Source organism: Rhododendron vialii, chromosome 11a, assembly GCF_030253575.1.
Source record: "Rhododendron vialii isolate Sample 1 chromosome 11a, ASM3025357v1".
NCBI lineage: Eukaryota > Viridiplantae > Streptophyta > Magnoliopsida > Ericales > Ericaceae > Rhododendron > Rhododendron vialii.
Genome location: NC_080567.1, coordinates 29,240,064 through 29,257,817, shown reverse-complemented (window position 1 = coordinate 29,257,817; position 17,754 = coordinate 29,240,064). Strand labels below are relative to the sequence as shown.

The 17,754-nt window shown below is 37.9% G+C and overlaps 1 protein-coding gene across 1 annotated transcript; it reads left to right on the top strand.

Annotated features, from left to right (window-relative positions):
* The first annotated feature begins 2,895 nt into the window (after positions 1–2,895).
* On the top strand, positions 2,896–17,258 carry LOC131306360 (dynamin-2B-like). The gene is made up of 22 exons (XM_058332555.1): positions 2,896–3,423; positions 5,332–5,382; positions 5,572–5,692; positions 5,870–5,959; positions 6,535–6,593; positions 6,729–6,843; positions 6,985–7,327; positions 8,427–8,574; positions 9,281–9,382; positions 9,494–9,613; positions 10,994–11,077; positions 11,184–11,311; positions 11,668–11,752; positions 11,924–12,053; positions 13,404–13,480; positions 13,656–13,712; positions 13,877–14,024; positions 14,134–14,285; positions 15,121–15,234; positions 15,321–15,388; positions 16,094–16,269; positions 16,703–17,258. Exons 1-22 carry the CDS (start codon positions 3,277–3,279, stop codon positions 16,933–16,935), a joined length of 2,748 nt encoding a protein of 915 aa, XP_058188538.1. The 5' UTR covers positions 2,896–3,276; the 3' UTR covers positions 16,936–17,258.
* Positions 17,259–17,754: the final 496 nt, after the last annotated feature.

Below are 17,754 nucleotides of genomic sequence, written 5' to 3'. Positions count from 1 at the left end.
CCGGGCTCAATTAAAGACAAAGCCAGCTTTCGTATGAATTGATCGAAGACAAATTGATTGTTGACTTTTTAAGGGCTTGTGGCGCCCATCCTTTCCACAACTTCTTACGTGAGTAGTCTTTACCCGTTTGAGCCACTAGACTAGAAGTCAAGTCGTTTTGGGTCTCCAAAACTAACATCTATTTCTACGCACGACCTTCAATAAGTTTTCTCTGTAATTATTACTCTCGTTTCTCTCTATGTATCTATTTATCTCTCCTCATTACACAAAGGAAAAAAAATAAACACCCTCAATTTGAGTTTATAAAGCTAAGTGCTTGTCACTGCGCCAATTTGAGTTTATAAAGCAGTGCATGCTCCATTCAGTTTCCAATGATTTGGTGCATGATGAAGACTATTTTCTGAAGAATTGTTTTCCAATTGAAATACTAGTAACAAAAATATTCATTGCATATTATATTGGGTAATTGTGTACAGAACTGGTTTAAATAGCTAAGAGTGCATTTGATAACTTTTTCAGTTTTCAGTTTTTTTGTTTTTAAGAAACTAGAAGCAGAAACAGGTTTATGAAAACAAGAAACACGTTTGGTAATATTTGTGTTTTTCAAAAAAAAAAAATGGGGAAATTTACCTTTTTGTAGTTTCCATAGTTTACAACAACTTTTAAAAAGTTTATGAAAAACAAAAAAGTAGAAACTTGTTACCAAACAAGTTTTCTTCATTAGTTTTCAAAAAGGTAAAAACAAAAACCAAAAACTAAAAACAAAAAGGTTATCAAATGCTCCGTAACCGTGTACATACCTGATTTAACCATGTACATAAGTGAGATACCATAGATAATTGTGTAACTGTGTACATTGAGATACCATAGATAATTGTGTACAAGTGATTTAAATAAAAGTTTTTCTATATAATCTTGTACCTTTTCTTTTAGTCGGCAAGTTTCGGGGGAAGACTAATTCTAATATAAGAAAATTACACACATGAGTCTCACGGATTCATTGCTAACTCAGCACATAAAATTATGGATACCCAAGTATTAGCATGCATTTTTTTTTATCATTGAAAAACTCGACGGGGATCTTAGGAACGAGCAATTATGAATACGAAAGCTTGGATAATGCGTTAGAACTCAAGGGCGAAGCTTTTAAGGAGGGGGCACAACCGGTCTAAACTTTTTGTTCAAAAACCACAAATTTGCTTCACAATCTTGTTTAACTACTTGTTATTAATGGATGATTAGCCTATGAAAACAGGCATCTAACAATCTGTTGGAGTATTACACGCGATTAATCATATAACATGTGTACTTTTATTGTATTATGTATAAATGCTCTCTCTCCATCCCTCCAAAACTGTTTTGTTCACAAAATCAAGACTTTGGAAAAATGCATTTTTGGTTCAAAACATTTAAAATTCCTCTGGCAAGATACTAGATTTTAATGAGTTTGTTTTTTGAATTTGAAGGAAAACATCTTCGTCCTGTTTTGCAAACATTCTTTTTGAGATTGATGGATTTACGATTATTTTGGAGTGTCATCTCAAAGTTCAAATATTGGTTTCACCACTAGTAGGACTTATTATGTGACTTTTTTTAATCAATTGATAGAAAATATTATTTACATCATATATGAAATAATGCATCAATTGCGAGAGTCCACGTGACATGAATACAAGAAATAAAGCCAAAAACAAACAAACAAACAAAGAAATATCCTCACTAAGGAAAAAACACTAACAAGTCAATAGGGAAATTCGAACTTCTGACCTCCCAGTCCTGAACAATTGAGCTAACCCTAGTTGATTGACTTATTATGCGACCATACCACCTACTCAAAACTTGCACGATAAAAACATTATTATATTTTCTTTGCACATAATTTAAGTATAAATTTTATTTCTTTATTTTTAAGGAATAAAAAGAATCAGAAAGGACGTAAGGACAGTCAATAATTTGAGGTACCAAATAAGAACTTTTCTTTATGATCCAACAGCACATAAGGCACAACAGCACGTAGCAGTACTTGTAAAAAAAAAATTGGCAGACCAAGTGTAACCGATGAGAATATGCAACAATTTTCTTTCCCCTTCAAGCTTGAATGATGCTTCCACTATTTATCACCCCTAGGTTAAAAAAGGAAGATAAATTCAACATATCTCACCTTGTATGAATGTGATAGTACAATTTTTTAAAAATAAAAAATCACAACATCATGTCATGTAACATGCACTTGAGCATCTTCAATTAATGATATCAAATTCAACGTGTCATGCCAAGCGGAAGAATTAACGTGTAACTCAACTCCAATCAAAACATCAAATGCTTATTGTGGGTCATTCGACATCGGCACTCTCTCATGTCAAATTTGAGATACGATGTCAAAAAAATTCTTTCATCACTTTGCTCCACAAGTTCCTAAAATACTAATAAATTTGACGTGTTGGTTAGAATGGATACTTGAAAATGTTAAATTCTAATATGTCAAATTGTCACGTAAGCTCTTAAAAAAGATTTTAACATGCGCAGACTCGCAACAGAAATACTCGTAGATCTAACTTTAAATGCGCTAAATTTTCGTTATTCAAAAGGAAAACTCAAAATCTAAGGGGGAAAAAACAAGCATTTTGTTGGATCCCAGTAATTCAGCAACAAAGAGCTAACCAAAGTCAAAACAAATTTGATTATGTTTTGGACTAATTCCATAAAGTTTTAGGAGTAATTTTTTTTTTTTCAAATGTGGGTAAAAATGGAAAAAATGTTGACTAGTACCTGAATAGGGCAAACATTTTGAAATGTTTGAATTTCAAACACTACCCCGGAAGGCAATTTCCCAAACTCCAGGGGGACCTACTCCTGTGAGAAAAATCGAAAACCCAAACCAAAATAACTCGTTTTATTACAAGGAGAGAGAGAGTCAGAGAGAGAGAGAAATCGAACCATCGAAGAGAGAGAGAGAGAGAGTCACCGTTCCGCTCGTTTTCTCTGTTCCTTCCTCTCATAAACTGCCGCCCCCCTATCATTCCCTCTCTCTCCTCCCTCCCTCTCTCTCTCCTCTCATTTCAAAACTTCAACTCCAAACCTCCGGCCCTCCGCCGTAACCCCCATCCACATACACATCATTACTAGATCTCTCATCATCTTCTATCAAAACCTAGGGTTTCCTCGTGTCTCTCTCTCTACCATCCCGATCCCTGCCTTTTGCTCTAATTTCGGACTTGCCCACCCAAACTCGCGAATCTCTGGAATTCTCTTTGAAGTGATTTGATTCATCGATCGATGGACGCGATCGAGGAATTGTACGAGCTCTCCGATTCGATGCGGCAAGCGTCCGCGTTGCTTGCCGACGAGGACGTCGACGAAAACTCATCGTCATCGTCGAAGCGGCAGACGACGTTCCTCAACGTCGTGGCGCTCGGCAACACCGTGAGTCCCGAATCTACTACTGTTTCTCAATTGATTCGGTTATTTGTTTGATAGATTTGACGTGTAGATCTCTGGATCTAAGTGCATTTGGTGATTGGTAGGGGTTTAATTGACGCACCTGAGCTATGTGCAATGGGAATTAGGGTTAAAGTTACAGAAACCGTGTTTGACTTGATAAATTGCTTGTTATATGCGGTTATTTTACGAGATTTAGTAGAGTTAACGAGCGAATCAGTGTTTCTAGAATATTGTTGTTTTGGTTAGCATTGGTTAGCAGCAAGTCACAGAATGCGCGTCGGTGGAAGGGAGCGCAAGCGTGAAAGCATCTTTAAAAAACATCTCAAACTGCCAAAATTTGCGGTAGCGAGGTTTGAGAGAGCAGGCATAGATCGAGGATTGGAATTGGAGTGGTTGTCCTACCGAAAGGCTTATGTGCCTAAGGTTTTGCATTATATACTTAGGCCAGTATCTTATGTTGCTGTTGACTTCTTTGTTAGACAATGTTGGTATTGATTGTGTTCTGTATGTTGTGCATCTATGTTTTCCTACTGCTTCCTTTTTAGTCTATTCCAACATCCTCTCATGGTTTGTTGACGGAGCTTGTGTTTGATTACATTGTTTTGCTTTGCCGCTTTAGATTACAGTTACACACATACAGCTGCTTTCACACAGAGTAGAATTCTCATGAGGGCCATGAGGCACATTGGCACAATCACCAAGGCGACAAAAACCTTAAGATTAAGAATTTGAAGACGCTTAGGAATCTCAATTACCGCCTGTATTTTTGAATCTTTGTGTTTGGACAATCAATGACATCCAAGTTTACTTTGAGATTGGCAAGGCGGCAGCGAACGTGTCAGAAAAAAGCAAAGCAACAAATAGGAGAACATATGAGACGAGAATGTGATGATCGGAGAGATAAATTGCAGTCGAATGAAGACTAAATGGTGGCATTACCTGGTCAGATACGGTTGTCAAAAGTTGGAGGTGGGGGAAAGAGGATGGGGAAAGAAAGTAACAAAGTTGTTGAAATTATTCAGATTCCTTTACGTTTAATTAATAGAGATCCAAGAAGCAAAGAACCGGCACACGGTTAACATGGAAGGAAGTTTTCTACAGACTTTAGAGGCATGTTTTTTAGGCTTAGGGCTTATATGCAGTTTTGTCACACTCTTTATGGCACAATCAAACAAGGGTAACTTTAGTCAATACACTTGGCAGTGCCTCAATCAAACTGCCGAGCATAGACCCAATTTCATGAGGAGCACTCATAAGTTCTTCACTACCAACGGATAGAGATTTTTATATTGTGATGTTAGAATTATGTTTATCATGCTCTGCTAAATCGCATCAGTACACCATCTGAATTGCATCCCCAGTCGGTTTAATGTCAAGGATCTGGGGGATGTTGAACCTAAATTCCCATACACATGGAGAGAAGCAAAGTTCTGTTCTGAATTTTCTTGGCGAATGAAGTTCTTTAGGACAAGCAGCACTTTTTTACTTTGAGCAACCACCCCCAGCTATGCAGGCTCCATTGATGCCCGATTTAGATGGTGGAGGCTAATCCAGAACCAGCATGAACTGGAAAGGACTAATCCGTAGTCGCTGGACGAAATTCCTGAATCAAGTTCCAATCGCTTGATGGGAAATGTGAAACTTCTTTTAAATTACAAGTTTACAACTCTGTTACACAATGGCAAATATTCTTTTTGTAAGGATGATGATCATGGGATGTAGATACTTAACTATTATACTAGAGGTACTTAACGATTTTAGGGAGCTTCAATATCGTGTAGCTAGTTTTGATATTTTTGTCTTTTGATTTCTTCTTCTTCAGTTGTACATTTTTCTCGAGTTAACTGTACTCTTCATGTCATGGGTTCTCTAACTGAACAAATTGGTCAGGGTGCGGGCAAATCAGCTGTGTTGAACAGTCTAATTGGACATCCTGCTTTGGTAAGTTCTTTTGCTTTCTGTTTCCTTCCCCCCCCCCCCCAATGTATGGTTTAGTGTTTATATGCATATAAGTATACATTCGTATATCGGTTTAATGAGTTTTGGTAATAAGATGACTGTTTTTAGGTTTTAGTCGCTAAAGATTGGTTCTGTGTATTAGGTTCTTATTTCCCTGCCTTTTCTTGACAGCCAACTGGTGAAGGTGGTGCTACTCGTGCTCCTATTAGCATTGATTTAGCGAGGGATAGTACTTTAAGCAGTAAATCAATTATCTTGCAGATTGATAGCAAGAACCAACAGGTTTCTGCAAGTAAGGCCTCTTGCCAGACTATAATCCATCTGTTTGCAATGAATGTAATGGTTTCAGAGATATGGGTGTTTGCATGTGCATACATGCATATATGTTTGATTTATTTCTTACATAAACTTTGTGAGGTCGTTTTTGGATGACTCTGACAGTCCCTGTCCTCTTTCTGGTCAACCTCAGGTGCTCTTCGGCATTCTTTACAGGATAGACTAAGCAAAAGTTCAGGAAAGATTCGTGATGAAATATATTTGAAACTCCGAACAAGTACAGGTTTGCACTGACCTGTATTTCACGATTGTTTATTCAAGCGAACAATTGTGTAGCATGCCACATGCATGGTTCTTCTGTGCTGTTCTGTACCTGCTCTTGATGGTTACTATGAAATGGAAGCATGTCAGATTGCATTCTGCATGGTTCAGTCTTTGGTATCTTGAGCTGACGCTAGAAAACAAAGACTTATTAATCAAATGAGAAAAGATCAATACCCAGCATATGCCAGAAGTATGTCAGATTGCATTCTGTATTTCTGAATTTTGCGGTGCCCTCTGCTGTAAGCTTCAAGTATATAGACAGGAATTCTGTCTCATAATAACCTTTGGTTGGATTTTGGAAGCCCTTGTTGATTTCTGAAGAAAAATAGTGGCCAAGAGTTTACTTTAGAAGAGTTTCTGTTGTTCAGAAAAGAGAGTTTATTTTAGAAGAGTTTGCTATCAGGAGCTCTGTATATCACTAATCTGATAGGAAGAATATGAATTTCTGATTAAATTTATGGAGAATGGGATTGTATTATCTGTAGTAAGACTACTCCCTATTTACTGCTTTATTTGTTTGTTCTGGTTCTGCAGCTCCACCGTTGAAATTAATTGATTTGCCAGGAGTGGATAAAGGATTTGATGACTCATTGGTGAGTGTCTGCTTATCAGGTTCTCGAGTTAAAATTGGTACTTTTTGTCAGAAGGGTTGACTGTATTTTCTCTTCTAATTGGGTTTGTAAAATTCTCTTCTTGGACGTGACCTAATTTCCCTATCTTTCCTGCAGAGTGAGTATGTTGAACGCAACGACGCGATATTGCTTATTGTAATACCCGCTTCACAGGCTCCAGAAATTTCCTCATATAAAGCCCTCAGAATTGCCAAGGAGTACGATGGAGAATGTACGTTCTACTGTTGACCCTGCATTTTGTTTGTGTTGAAATAAGTTTCTATAGTATTGGTCTTATCATGTATGTCTTGTTACTTTACATCCTTTTCTTTAAGAAGATTGATTTAATTAAGCGTTGTCTGTTCTGGTATAGTTACCAGAACCATTGGGGTTATCAGTAAAATAGATCAAGCGGCTTCAGAGCCAAAAACCCTTGCAGCCGTTCAAGCTCTTCTACTGGGTCAGGGACCACGAAGTACATCTGATATCCCCTGGGTTGCTTTGATTGGTCAAACTGTTTCCATAGCTTCAGCACAGTCGGGAAACGTTGGGTCGGAAAACTCTCTAGAGACAGCTTGGCGGGCTGAGAGTGAAAGTCTGAAATCAATATTAACAGGAGCCCCTCAAAACAAGCTCGGCAGATTAGCTTTGGTGGAGGCCCTTGCGAACCAAATTCGCAACCGTATGAAAGTCAGGCTTCCGAATCTCCTCACAGGGTAGTTATTCTAGCCACTGCTTGACTTTTTGTTCTCAATCATGGTCACTGGTTTAATTGATATTCATAGGGTCCATTGTTCCTGTCTTGGTATTGCCGTGTATACATTCCCTGTGTATTTATGTGGTGAAGTAAAAACAACTTCACTTGCTATGTTTGCAAAATAGAGAGAGTCAGTAAAGTGAAAGGAAAAACCATTGTGTGCTTCTTGGGTCTTTTAATTTTAAAACATACTGTTTACTTTGCGTTTTTTGGTCATATGTTAGAAAAATTTATAGGACCGTATCTCCACCCAACTCCTCTCTACAGGAGTTAATCTCACTGAGTGCAGCCACACAATTGTAGGGGAGAATTCCCTAATCAAAAGCCTGTGCAGAAACTTGTTGCATGAATGTATGTATTTACCGCAAACATGCTCATTTTCCATTGCTTCTATTTACATTTGTGAAGTAGAATACAATTGTTTCATGCAGAAATATTGGGTTATTAGTATCAGTTTCAAAATACAGTAGTATTTTACGCTAATAAATACCTACTTACCAAAAGCAAAGTTGGCTGGTCAACAAAGTACCAAAATGTCAGGATCACCCTGACGAAATGTTCCACATTCTGTTGCCACAGGCCTGAGGGCCTTCACGGAAGGATAAGTTCTTTGAATGGGGCCCTGCTTCAGGTCCAAGTAGCAGTAATCGTCTCTTTGTGTTTTGAACCTAAGCATATTTGTAGTGCCTGTTTGACCCAGGGTCTATTCGTACTTGTCCATGATTAGTGATAGTTACCCATGTGTCTGTCACATATAGTGCTTCAAAACTTCTTTAAAAATGGAATATTGTCGTAAAGAACTGATTTGTTCTTGTGTTTTCGTGGCGTACTTCGTTCTTCTTTGGATGCAAAATTTGAACACTTCATGGCCTTATTTTCACGAACCCTAAGTCTTAAATTTTTAGAGTTTGTTTATGAGCTCGTGATTGCTAGTATGAAAAAGCATATGGGCTCATGAGTGGATAGCCGTTGTTGGAAATTTTATAGGTCGTTTTTCTTGTATACATAGAGCAGTTCCTTTTTTGATCATCTATACCTTATGTTGTTTGAAATGGCAGGCTTCAGGGTAAGTCTCAAGTAGTGCAAGATGAATTAGTAAGGCTTGGTGAACAAATGGTTAATAGTTCTGAAGGTACAAGAGCATTGGCATTGGAGCTTTGCCGTGAATTTGAGGATAGATTTCTGCAACATATTACGACTGGTGAGGTGAGAATTTATGGGGGAGAGAAAAACCTCATTTGTGCATATGCGTACTTAACACAGTTCATTGTGATAGAAGAGAACTGCCGGAGTAACTGCATTTGATAACAATTTGCTTTAGTGTTTCATCCTACTTTATGTAATTTTAACTATTATTTCCATTACACACATGTATATCAAAAGCATTGATGATTTGCACTCTCGCACAATTGCTTATTAATTTGCAGAAACACGTAATGTTGGGAATGTTAGGGTAATTAAGCAAGTAACTACAGTGCGGAATATTTTCGTGATATCTTATTAGAGAGAAAGCCTATAAGATTCAAAGATCCCTCTTGAGTGGAATCAGTGGATAAATTGCATGATTATCTCATTGGTTGGAGAACTGGAGTTTATGCCTCTTGCATAGACGACAGATTTGTGCTTGTAAGTCATAAGATTTGCTTGCTTAAACAAGGAGTATACTGTGTAATTCCAGATCACGGTCTTTTTCTTGTTGCATCTCAAAACAACTCGTTTGTTCGTGAATTGTCTTGCACAATCTTGTTCTCTTGCTAAGGGTTAGTTGGTATGGTTCACGAATCGCAATGCGTTGGTATGGTGGCATAGCCGATTATTATGGCATTGGGCAATTTCAATTACTCACTACCATCTATGCTATTGTATGAGGTCTGTTCCCTTTCTCAGCTGCTTTTACAAATATTTGTGGCAGGGTAGCGGTTGGAAAGTTGTTGCGAGTTTTGAGGGCAACTTCCCTAACAGGATTAAACAGCTTCCTTTGGATAGACATTTTGACATAAACAATGTCAAAAGGGTACGTTTCCTTCTCTATTTCAATTGTAAATTTGTAATTACTATCATTTTCAGTTACGGCATCGGTTTGGTTGCCTGTTGTTCTACAATGACCCTTTTGAGTTGGTTCCAGATTGTGCTTGAAGCAGATGGTTATCAACCTTATCTTATATCCCCTGAGAAAGGATTGAGGTCTTTAATAAAAGTTGTTTTAGAGATGGCAAAAGAACCTGCACGTCTTTGCGTTGATGAGGTAAAACAAAGCAATACATTTGTGTTCTCCCCTAATTTTCTGTTATTTTACCCGTCCCCGACCCATTTGAGAGTTGCAGTTTCAATACCTCTAAATCTCCATATACAGTTTGTTAGATTTTACGTACATTTGTATTATGGCAAATTACTTTACGTGCATTTTTTACTGTAGCCATAATACATACATGGCAGCATAAATGTACATAATGTTGGGAATGTTAGGGTAATGAAGCAAATTGTATAGCCATAATACATTTGTATTAGGGTTATGGCTATCAATCCCCATTTTTCCTTAGTCTGGGTTCCCTGATCTTCTTTTTGAAACCAGAGTAACTGTAGCCACAGAATTCCTGGCTTCAAAAGCGAGTTGTATCATGGACCACATAGTTTGGCTACATCACTTGCTCATTACATTTGTTGCTTCTCTGTTACAAATACCCACACAATGCGGTTCCCCTGAGATTGCTTAATCTCATTAAAGTACTCAATACTTTTCTCGTTTGTCTTTCCTTTTTCTGGATTTCACAAGAAGGCGCTTTCGATTATATGGGTTCTTGTTGACCCTAGTGTTTCATCTGCATTAAGGAGAGCCGAGAGGATACTTCAACCAAATGGTTTCTGAATAACCACAGGTGGAAAAAAGTGGTTTTGTAGTTTGCCCAAGCTGGCCTCGTCTCTGATGGGCTGTGTGGTATCTACCTATAACGTAGTTAAATAACCACTTTCTATTTAGCTCTAACAATTCTTGGTATTTTTAGAACCATATATTGTCGCACCCCCAATTCTCGGACTTGTTGCAGATTCATGTAGTTTAAAAAAAAATATTCTCTCTTTTTTTGTTTGCGTAGTTAGGGGATGCATATTGTGTTAGTATGTTTATTTGTTGTTAGAATAAGCATTGTCTCTATATGATAGAGTGGATGAGCACTCTTTGGTTAGGGTGAACAATGTAGGAATCAGCATGGAGAACTGAGGACTCAGTTTTGTTCCTCTTTAGGTTCTAATTTTGTTAAATTTTCTCTGTGGTTTCTGAGTGTTTTAGTATTTCGGACTCTTCTTTGCCATATTGGTATAATTTCACACATCACGCGGTATAGTTTTTAGGCATTTGGTGGATTAGCAATCACATGGCAGCATATACAATTTGTTAGACTTCTTACTGATCTGTGATCCGTTCAATACTTCTAAATCTACAAATATGCTGTAGGCATAGAATAAACTGTGAAGAAAACCAGTCAACTGTGAAGTTTTCTTCACAGTAGAGATATCATGCTTACAGGCTTTACGTACATATTATATGAATGGACAATACACGCAGTACGTTGAATTTCATTTATCCTTCACTGTATATTCCTTTCATTTTGTGATCCTTTTGTTTTAGGTGCATCGTGTACTTGTGGATATAGTCTCAGCAGCTGCAAATGGTACACCAGGTCTTGGAAGATATCCCCCTTTTAAGAGAGAGGTGATTATGCTCTGCTCCACTCTGCTTCTATTTGTTTTTGTTGTTTGTGTAGCTAGATATATTGATGCTTTCATCTGGTAGTAACGAGTACTTAGTTTTTAAGTAGGTTGTGACCATTGCAAGTGATGCATTGGATGGGTTTAAGAATGAAGCAAAAAAAATGGTTGTCGCTCTTGTTGATATGGAACGTGCGTTTGTTCCTCCACAACACTTCATCCGTTTGGTGCAGAGGCGGTATGCTCTATGCTTGGAACTATTTATATGCTTTTTAATGTCTTGAAGATCTAAAAAGTTTTCTTGTCAAATGTATTTCATTTGTTGGTGTGGCATTATTACTCTATTTAGTGCAGTCATTCTATTAACATATGTTTGTGATTACTGATTACTAACTGGTGTTTGGCCCTAAATGATTCCTTGAAATAATTATAGGCTCTGTATCGCTAATAACTCTAAGGTCTTTGTAACCTTATGTTAATCTGGTGGATAATGTGTCATATTTAGTTTTTTTTTTTTTATCCGCTGTCGTATTTAGTTCATTCTGTGGTTTCTTGGAATATCTATCTGATCAGTTGTTGTTTAATTTTTGCCAGGATGGATAGACAACGGCGAGAAGAAGAACTAAAAACACGATCTTCTAAAAGGGGACCAGAGCCAGAGCAACCCAGTTCGAATAGGGTATATGGGCTTTCTCGTGATGTCAAAATAGTTTGATGACCATTTTTTAAAATTTAAATTCTTCAAATTCCTGCATTTATGTTCGGCTCCCTTGCTTGTCACATCTTCCTTAGGGTTTAACATCCTTCGATTTCAAATGTTTTCCTAAATGTCTTTTGTGTTCCATTCTAGGCCTCTAGTCCTCAAACAGGAACTGGGGGAAGCTTAAAATCAATGAAGGATAAATCAAGTGAGCAAGATAAGGATGTACAAGAAGGATCAGGCTTGAAGACTGCAGGGCCTGATGGGGAGATAACTGCAGGTTCATGCAATTACCTTCGCTCATAGTTTTTTTCGATCCTATATTGATGGTGTATTTTTTATTCGTTATGTTGTATATAATAATTCCTTGTTGTGAACTTTAGGATAAAAAAAGCATTCGCTACTTACACCCTGCTATTTGGTGATTTTGTGTGAGCATGATTTCTTGTTTGAGTAATCTGATGTATTTGGAGAACCATATTTCTCCCTAGGGTGGGATGTTCCCATTTCCTACACGGAATCAGTGCACAGATGCAAAGACTGAGTTGAAGCTCGTCTAAATGAAGTCATTCAGGGCTGTCTCTCATCTGAAAGCCACTTTTCTACTTTAGCTTGCTACTTTTTAAAGTGTCTATTGCATCGGACTCTCTATTCTACCTTTATTCCATTAATATATATAAGTTCTTTGTTTTTTAATCATTTATTGAATGTTCCTTGTCTAAGAAAAAAGAAGGGAGTGAATAGCGCCGCCTTATTTTTTTAGGAGGTACTGTAGCTTTTACAAATTGCAGACACACTTTGAGGAGTCTGATAAAGGGTAGATTTTATAGAAAATTAGTCTTAGGTCCATTATGTGAATTTCATAAGCCCACAAGTCCATCTATTAATTTTGCAAGGTCTCAAGTCCATTTTAGGGTACCCTAGGGTTTAGGCACTTTCATAAGATTTTAGGGTGCACTTTTTTATGAGTATAGGATTGAGTACCCTTGGGTAGGGTATCCTAGCGTAGGGTACCCTAGGATTTAGGCACTTTTTAGGGTGAACTTTCCTATTATAGGGTATTAGTGGTTTAGGCACTTTCATAGGGTATTCTAGGGTTTAGGTTGTATGGACTTGTGGCTGTACAAAACTAATAGGTGGTCTTGTGGGCTTATGAAATGTCTATAGTGGACCTATCACTAAATCTCCCTAGATTTTATAGATTTCCTCCCTAATTTGGTTTAGGATGAAGTTTGAAGAGCCTGATATGGATGCTCTTACGAGCATAAAAAATCTTCTGGCTATTCTCTATGGCAATTAGCCTTACCTTTCCCATTCACACGGTCCGCCCAACTGGGTTCAGTTTGTTTGAACCACGCTCCGTCCTAACCCAGTCCGGGTAGTCCGATCCTATTGGTTCCTGGGTCAAAATTCAGCACACTTCACTTTTCTTGCTTAAAAGCGTGAATATAACGACTAGGCAACTTAGCAGCTCTGTTACCTTGAAGATGAAATTTGAGTGCATATATGTGCTTTATTCAATTTTGGAGGGAGAAAAAAAAATCAATGTGGATTATGGATTAATTTTTGTAATGTCTTGGCCTGCTTAGCCTTCTAACTAATAAAATCGTGTCTTGGTACGTAATGGCAGGGTTCTTGTTGAAGAAAAGTGCAAAAAAGAATGGGTGGAGCAGACGATGGTTTGTTTTAAATGAGAAAACTGGAAAGGTTGGTACTTCTAATACAGCATTTTAGCCTTCCTGAAGATAGGTTAACACACATGAATTCAGGAGTGAAATGCTCATCTCATCAATTCTAGTCTGTTACTTCAGCATCTCGTCAATTTAGGGGCTATTAATGTATGACATTTTCATTGTTGTTCTGAACCAACTTCATTATGCAGCTTGGATACACCAAAAAGCAAGAAGAAAGGCATTTCCATGGAGTTATCACGTTGGAGGTAATGATTGACTGCTATTACTTTCAGATCAGACAAGAATTTACCTGGAGATAAACCTAGCATTTGTCTTTTATTTATCCTTTTTTTATCGGAAAATACACAGTTGCGATATAAATGTTTGAAAGAGAGTGCATTCAGTAGTTGATCTCGGATGTAATGTGCAGGAATGTAATATTGAAGAGGTGTCTGATGAAGAAGAAGCTCCTCCTCCAAAAAGTTCGAAGGACAAAAAAGCGAATGGACCGGATTCTAAAACACCCAGTCTTGTGATCAAGATTACTAGCAAGGTTCCATATAAGACTGTTCTTAAAGGTATGCCGTTCATCTTTGTGTTCATAAACTGTCTTGTGGATTCTCTTTCACTTCCTTTTGCCTGTTGAAATACATGGCTATGCACATTAAAGTTTCCATGATTTTGCAGCGCACAGCGTTGTTTTGTTAAAGGCAGAGAGTATGGCGGATAAAGTTGAGTGGTTAAACAAGTTAGGACATGTGGTCCAACCTTCTAAGGGAGGTCAAGTGAAGGGTGAATCCGGTCTTCCAATTCGGCAAAGTCTTTCTGATGGTTCTCTTGTGAGTTATTATTTGATGCTTGTTTTGTACTCGTGTTTTCATGCGCCACTATATTCTTTATTTCCCCGACTTTCCTTGTCGTTGCTTTACAATTGTCATTCCTATGAATTATTGTGGTTAGCAAACCAAAATAATTAGATAAGTACGATATTCAAGAGAGTAGTAGATGTACGATTACATGGTTCGGCCTGTAGCACTGTTTTCTACCCCTCATTATAGAAAATTATACATTGCTCTCTATAGAACAAAAGATATAAAGATTTGACAATGTGTGTGTGTGTATCTGATCTCTAAACCAATCATCCTGTAATGAATCTAGATTATCTAGTTTCTTCAATATGATAAACATTTATCAATCAAAATCATCACCTCTAACAGCAAAAAATCAGGGCTGTGTTCGTTTTCCATTTTTGGGTATTTTAGTTTTGGTAGTGGGTGGAGAGAGAAATAGGGTAATGATTGGAGAGAGAGAGAGAGAGAGAGAGAGAGAGAGAGAGAGAGAGAGAGAGAGAGAGAGAGAGAGAGAGAGAGAGAGAGAGAGGTAATGATTGGAGAATTGGGATAATGATTGGAGAATTAGGATAATGATTGGAAAGAGAAATAGGGTAATGAATGATTGAAAACAAAACTAAAATGTGAAACGAACAAGGCCCAGATCTTTTGTGGTTTTCTTAGTCCTCCCCTCTAATCTTGAGGTTCAAGTATAGGGTTCATAATTTGATGCTAATCTTGGTGTTCTCTTTACAACCATTTTTCAGCTGTAGGTGCTCTTTTCTGGTATCGTTTAATAGTTTTTTAGAAGTATGTGAACTATTTCCCTACTTGCACAATCCAGGAAACAATGGCTAGAAGACCTGCTGACCCAGAGGAAGAACTTAGGTGGATGGCCCAAGAAGTACGTGGATATGTTGAAGCTGTCCTGAACAGCCTTGCAGCCAATGTCCCAAAGGTCAGTTTTATTTTTATCAATGCCTCCCTGATTCGTTAATCTTTCATGGTTTATTTAACATTTTGTTACCTGTTCTGGCCGTGCAGGCAGTGGTTCTTTGCCAAGTGGAGAAAGCCAAAGAAGACATGCTTAATAAGTTGTACAGTTCAGTCAGGTTAGGTGCATATACACGTATATGATTTGACTGAATGTCTTTGACCATTATACGAGTTCTTTTGGTTTAAGCTTTTTTTTGCCTTTGTGATGTTCTGTATTTGCGGAAATCTAATCAGAAGCATTGCTTGCCAGCACCGCGGGGGGGCACTTTATAAACTTGCCATAGTTTTTGTAGGTTATTCCATTTATAAAAAATCCTACATGGTCAGATATTAAAGGAATAATAACGAAGAACTCAGATTTTTACTTTGTTTATTTGATTCGATATTTAATTGTTCTTTATTTTTTGTGTGTGTGCGCATGTGTATGTTTTCTATTTTCTTTGTTAGAATCAAAATATAAAGAATATTTCGTTTGAGGCATTGAGTAATTGTGAAGACTGAAGGGTTTGTTCCTTTCCTTTTTCTCCGTTTCTTGGGCAGAGTGTAGGAAGAAATGTGACCCTAGATGATAGTTCTTCTATTCTGTGAGTCGTGCAAGATTCTGTTAGAATAAAAAGTGGTTTTCACATACAGTTGTAATAGCACCAATCTAGCAGTCCTTTCCCGCTGCTAAAAGTGATTTTCACATACATTTACTAGCTGAAACGTGCATGTGGATAAAAGTGCTAACCTTTGTTGAGGTCCTGTACCTTTTTCTATCATTTGTTCAATTCTCTTTGTTGGAACTCTTTGACTTAATACATCTCACATCAATTGCGTAGCTCTCAAAGCACGGCAAGGATTGAGGAATTGCTCCAGGAGGACCAAAATGTGAAGCGCAGAAGGGAGCGTATTCAGAAACAATCCTCTCTTCTCTCAAAGCTCACTAGGCAACTTAGTATTCATGACAATCGGGCTGCTGCAGCCTCCGGCACGTTGGATACTGGCAGTGGAGCAGGTGACAAATGCTTGGACAGTTTTGCTACCTTTTCACTTTATGCTTGTTTTATTTTCTGGAACAAAACCAGAATTCGGATTAATTACTTCAGATGCCAACTCTTAATGTTTCGAACCTATGAATCTAAAGCTCTCAAATACATGCTTGAGATGCAGACCTGAAATACAAACTTGTGTTAAATGTTATACTTTTTGGAATGACCAAATCTGTTCATATCTCGGAGTCATGACTACAAGTGCTACATTAGTTTCTTAAATGTGGGACAATGCATCATATGTTGTTCACCTTTACTGTTGATTAAAAAACTTTCGGTCATTCCCACTTAGAAATTGGGCAATTTTTTGCTCCTAAGATTTTGGTTTTCCATTCCCTGGATTTTCTCACCTTTTGCATTTATTAGTTACTTAGGTATTTTCCATATTGACTTCTGCAGAAAGCAGTCCAAGAACTGGTGGGCCTGGTGAAGATTGGAGATCCGCATTCGATGCTGCTGCCAATGGTCCCACCGACTACAATGACTTATCTAGGTCTGGATCCAACGGTCACAGTCGTCGGAACAGTGACCCAAGCCAGAATGGAGATGTAAGCTCAGGCTCAAGATCCAGCAGCCGCCGCACCCCTAACCGATTGCCTCCAGCTCCACCTGGTTCTTCATACAAGTATTAGATAAGTTTGATAAACGACCGATTAATGCATTCTTGCTGGGTGAGTGTTTCCTCCTGCTCCCCATATTTGAGCTCGTCGAGTTCAAACAATATTATGATATGTTTTGTAGAATTGGGTATATGGTTTTTTGTAGATAGATTGCTGTTTGTTTTTCTTCTCTCCTCATGTTCACAGCTGCTGGACTTTTGGTTACTTGCTATGTATTCTTCGAGATTTTCTCTCCTTTTTCTTGAGGGCTATGGATTTAATTCCATCAAACATCATTGGATTTTCCCCCCTCCCGGAGTGACAGTATTCAAGGAAACAACTTTATATTTTTTTCATCCTTCGCCTTCATTTACTTATTTTTCCTTTTTATTAGTTGGGCTGCGCTGAAGTCTTTGAATATTGGTTTACAGTTGGTTTTGCAAGTTTGTGTGGTGGCAATTTAAAGTTTAATTTCTGGGATCTAAGCCGGAAACGATCTGCCGCCAAGAGGAATATTTGTGAACTTAGTTGAATGGACCTCTACTTTTTAATGTCCCCTTTGTATCTTGATTTGCACAAGAGAAGTTGTGGAACCTGTTGAATGTTCATCTTGTTGAGCAACAGTCTGGGAATTCTGTCAAAATCATGTTGTGGAACCTGTTGAATGTTCGTTTATCTTCTTCGAGAAACGGTCTGGGTGATTTTGAATTTGGAAATGGTAACAAGTAAACGTGGCTGCAGTTTTGATTTTTGAATTGCATGAAATTTTCCCCTCATAAATGGGGAGAAATCTTGGGGCAGCACAATGGAATGACGTAGGGGGTGAAAAAAGCCATTAGCTTGATCAAACTG

What these genes read in the sequence shown, in the direction of transcription:
- LOC131306360 (XM_058332555.1), top strand. Translation starts at nt 3,277, where the DNA reads ATGGACGCGATCGAGGAATTGTACGAGCTCTCCGATTCGATGCGGCAA. An exon ending in TAATTGGACATCCTGCTTTG is followed by an intron (nt 5,383 to 5,571) that starts GTAAGTTCTTTT and finishes TTTTCTTGACAG; the next exon opens with CCAACTGGTGAAGGTGGTGC. An exon ending in CTTCCGAATCTCCTCACAGG is followed by an intron (nt 7,328 to 8,426) that starts GTAGTTATTCTA and finishes TTGAAATGGCAG; the next exon opens with GCTTCAGGGTAAGTCTCAAG.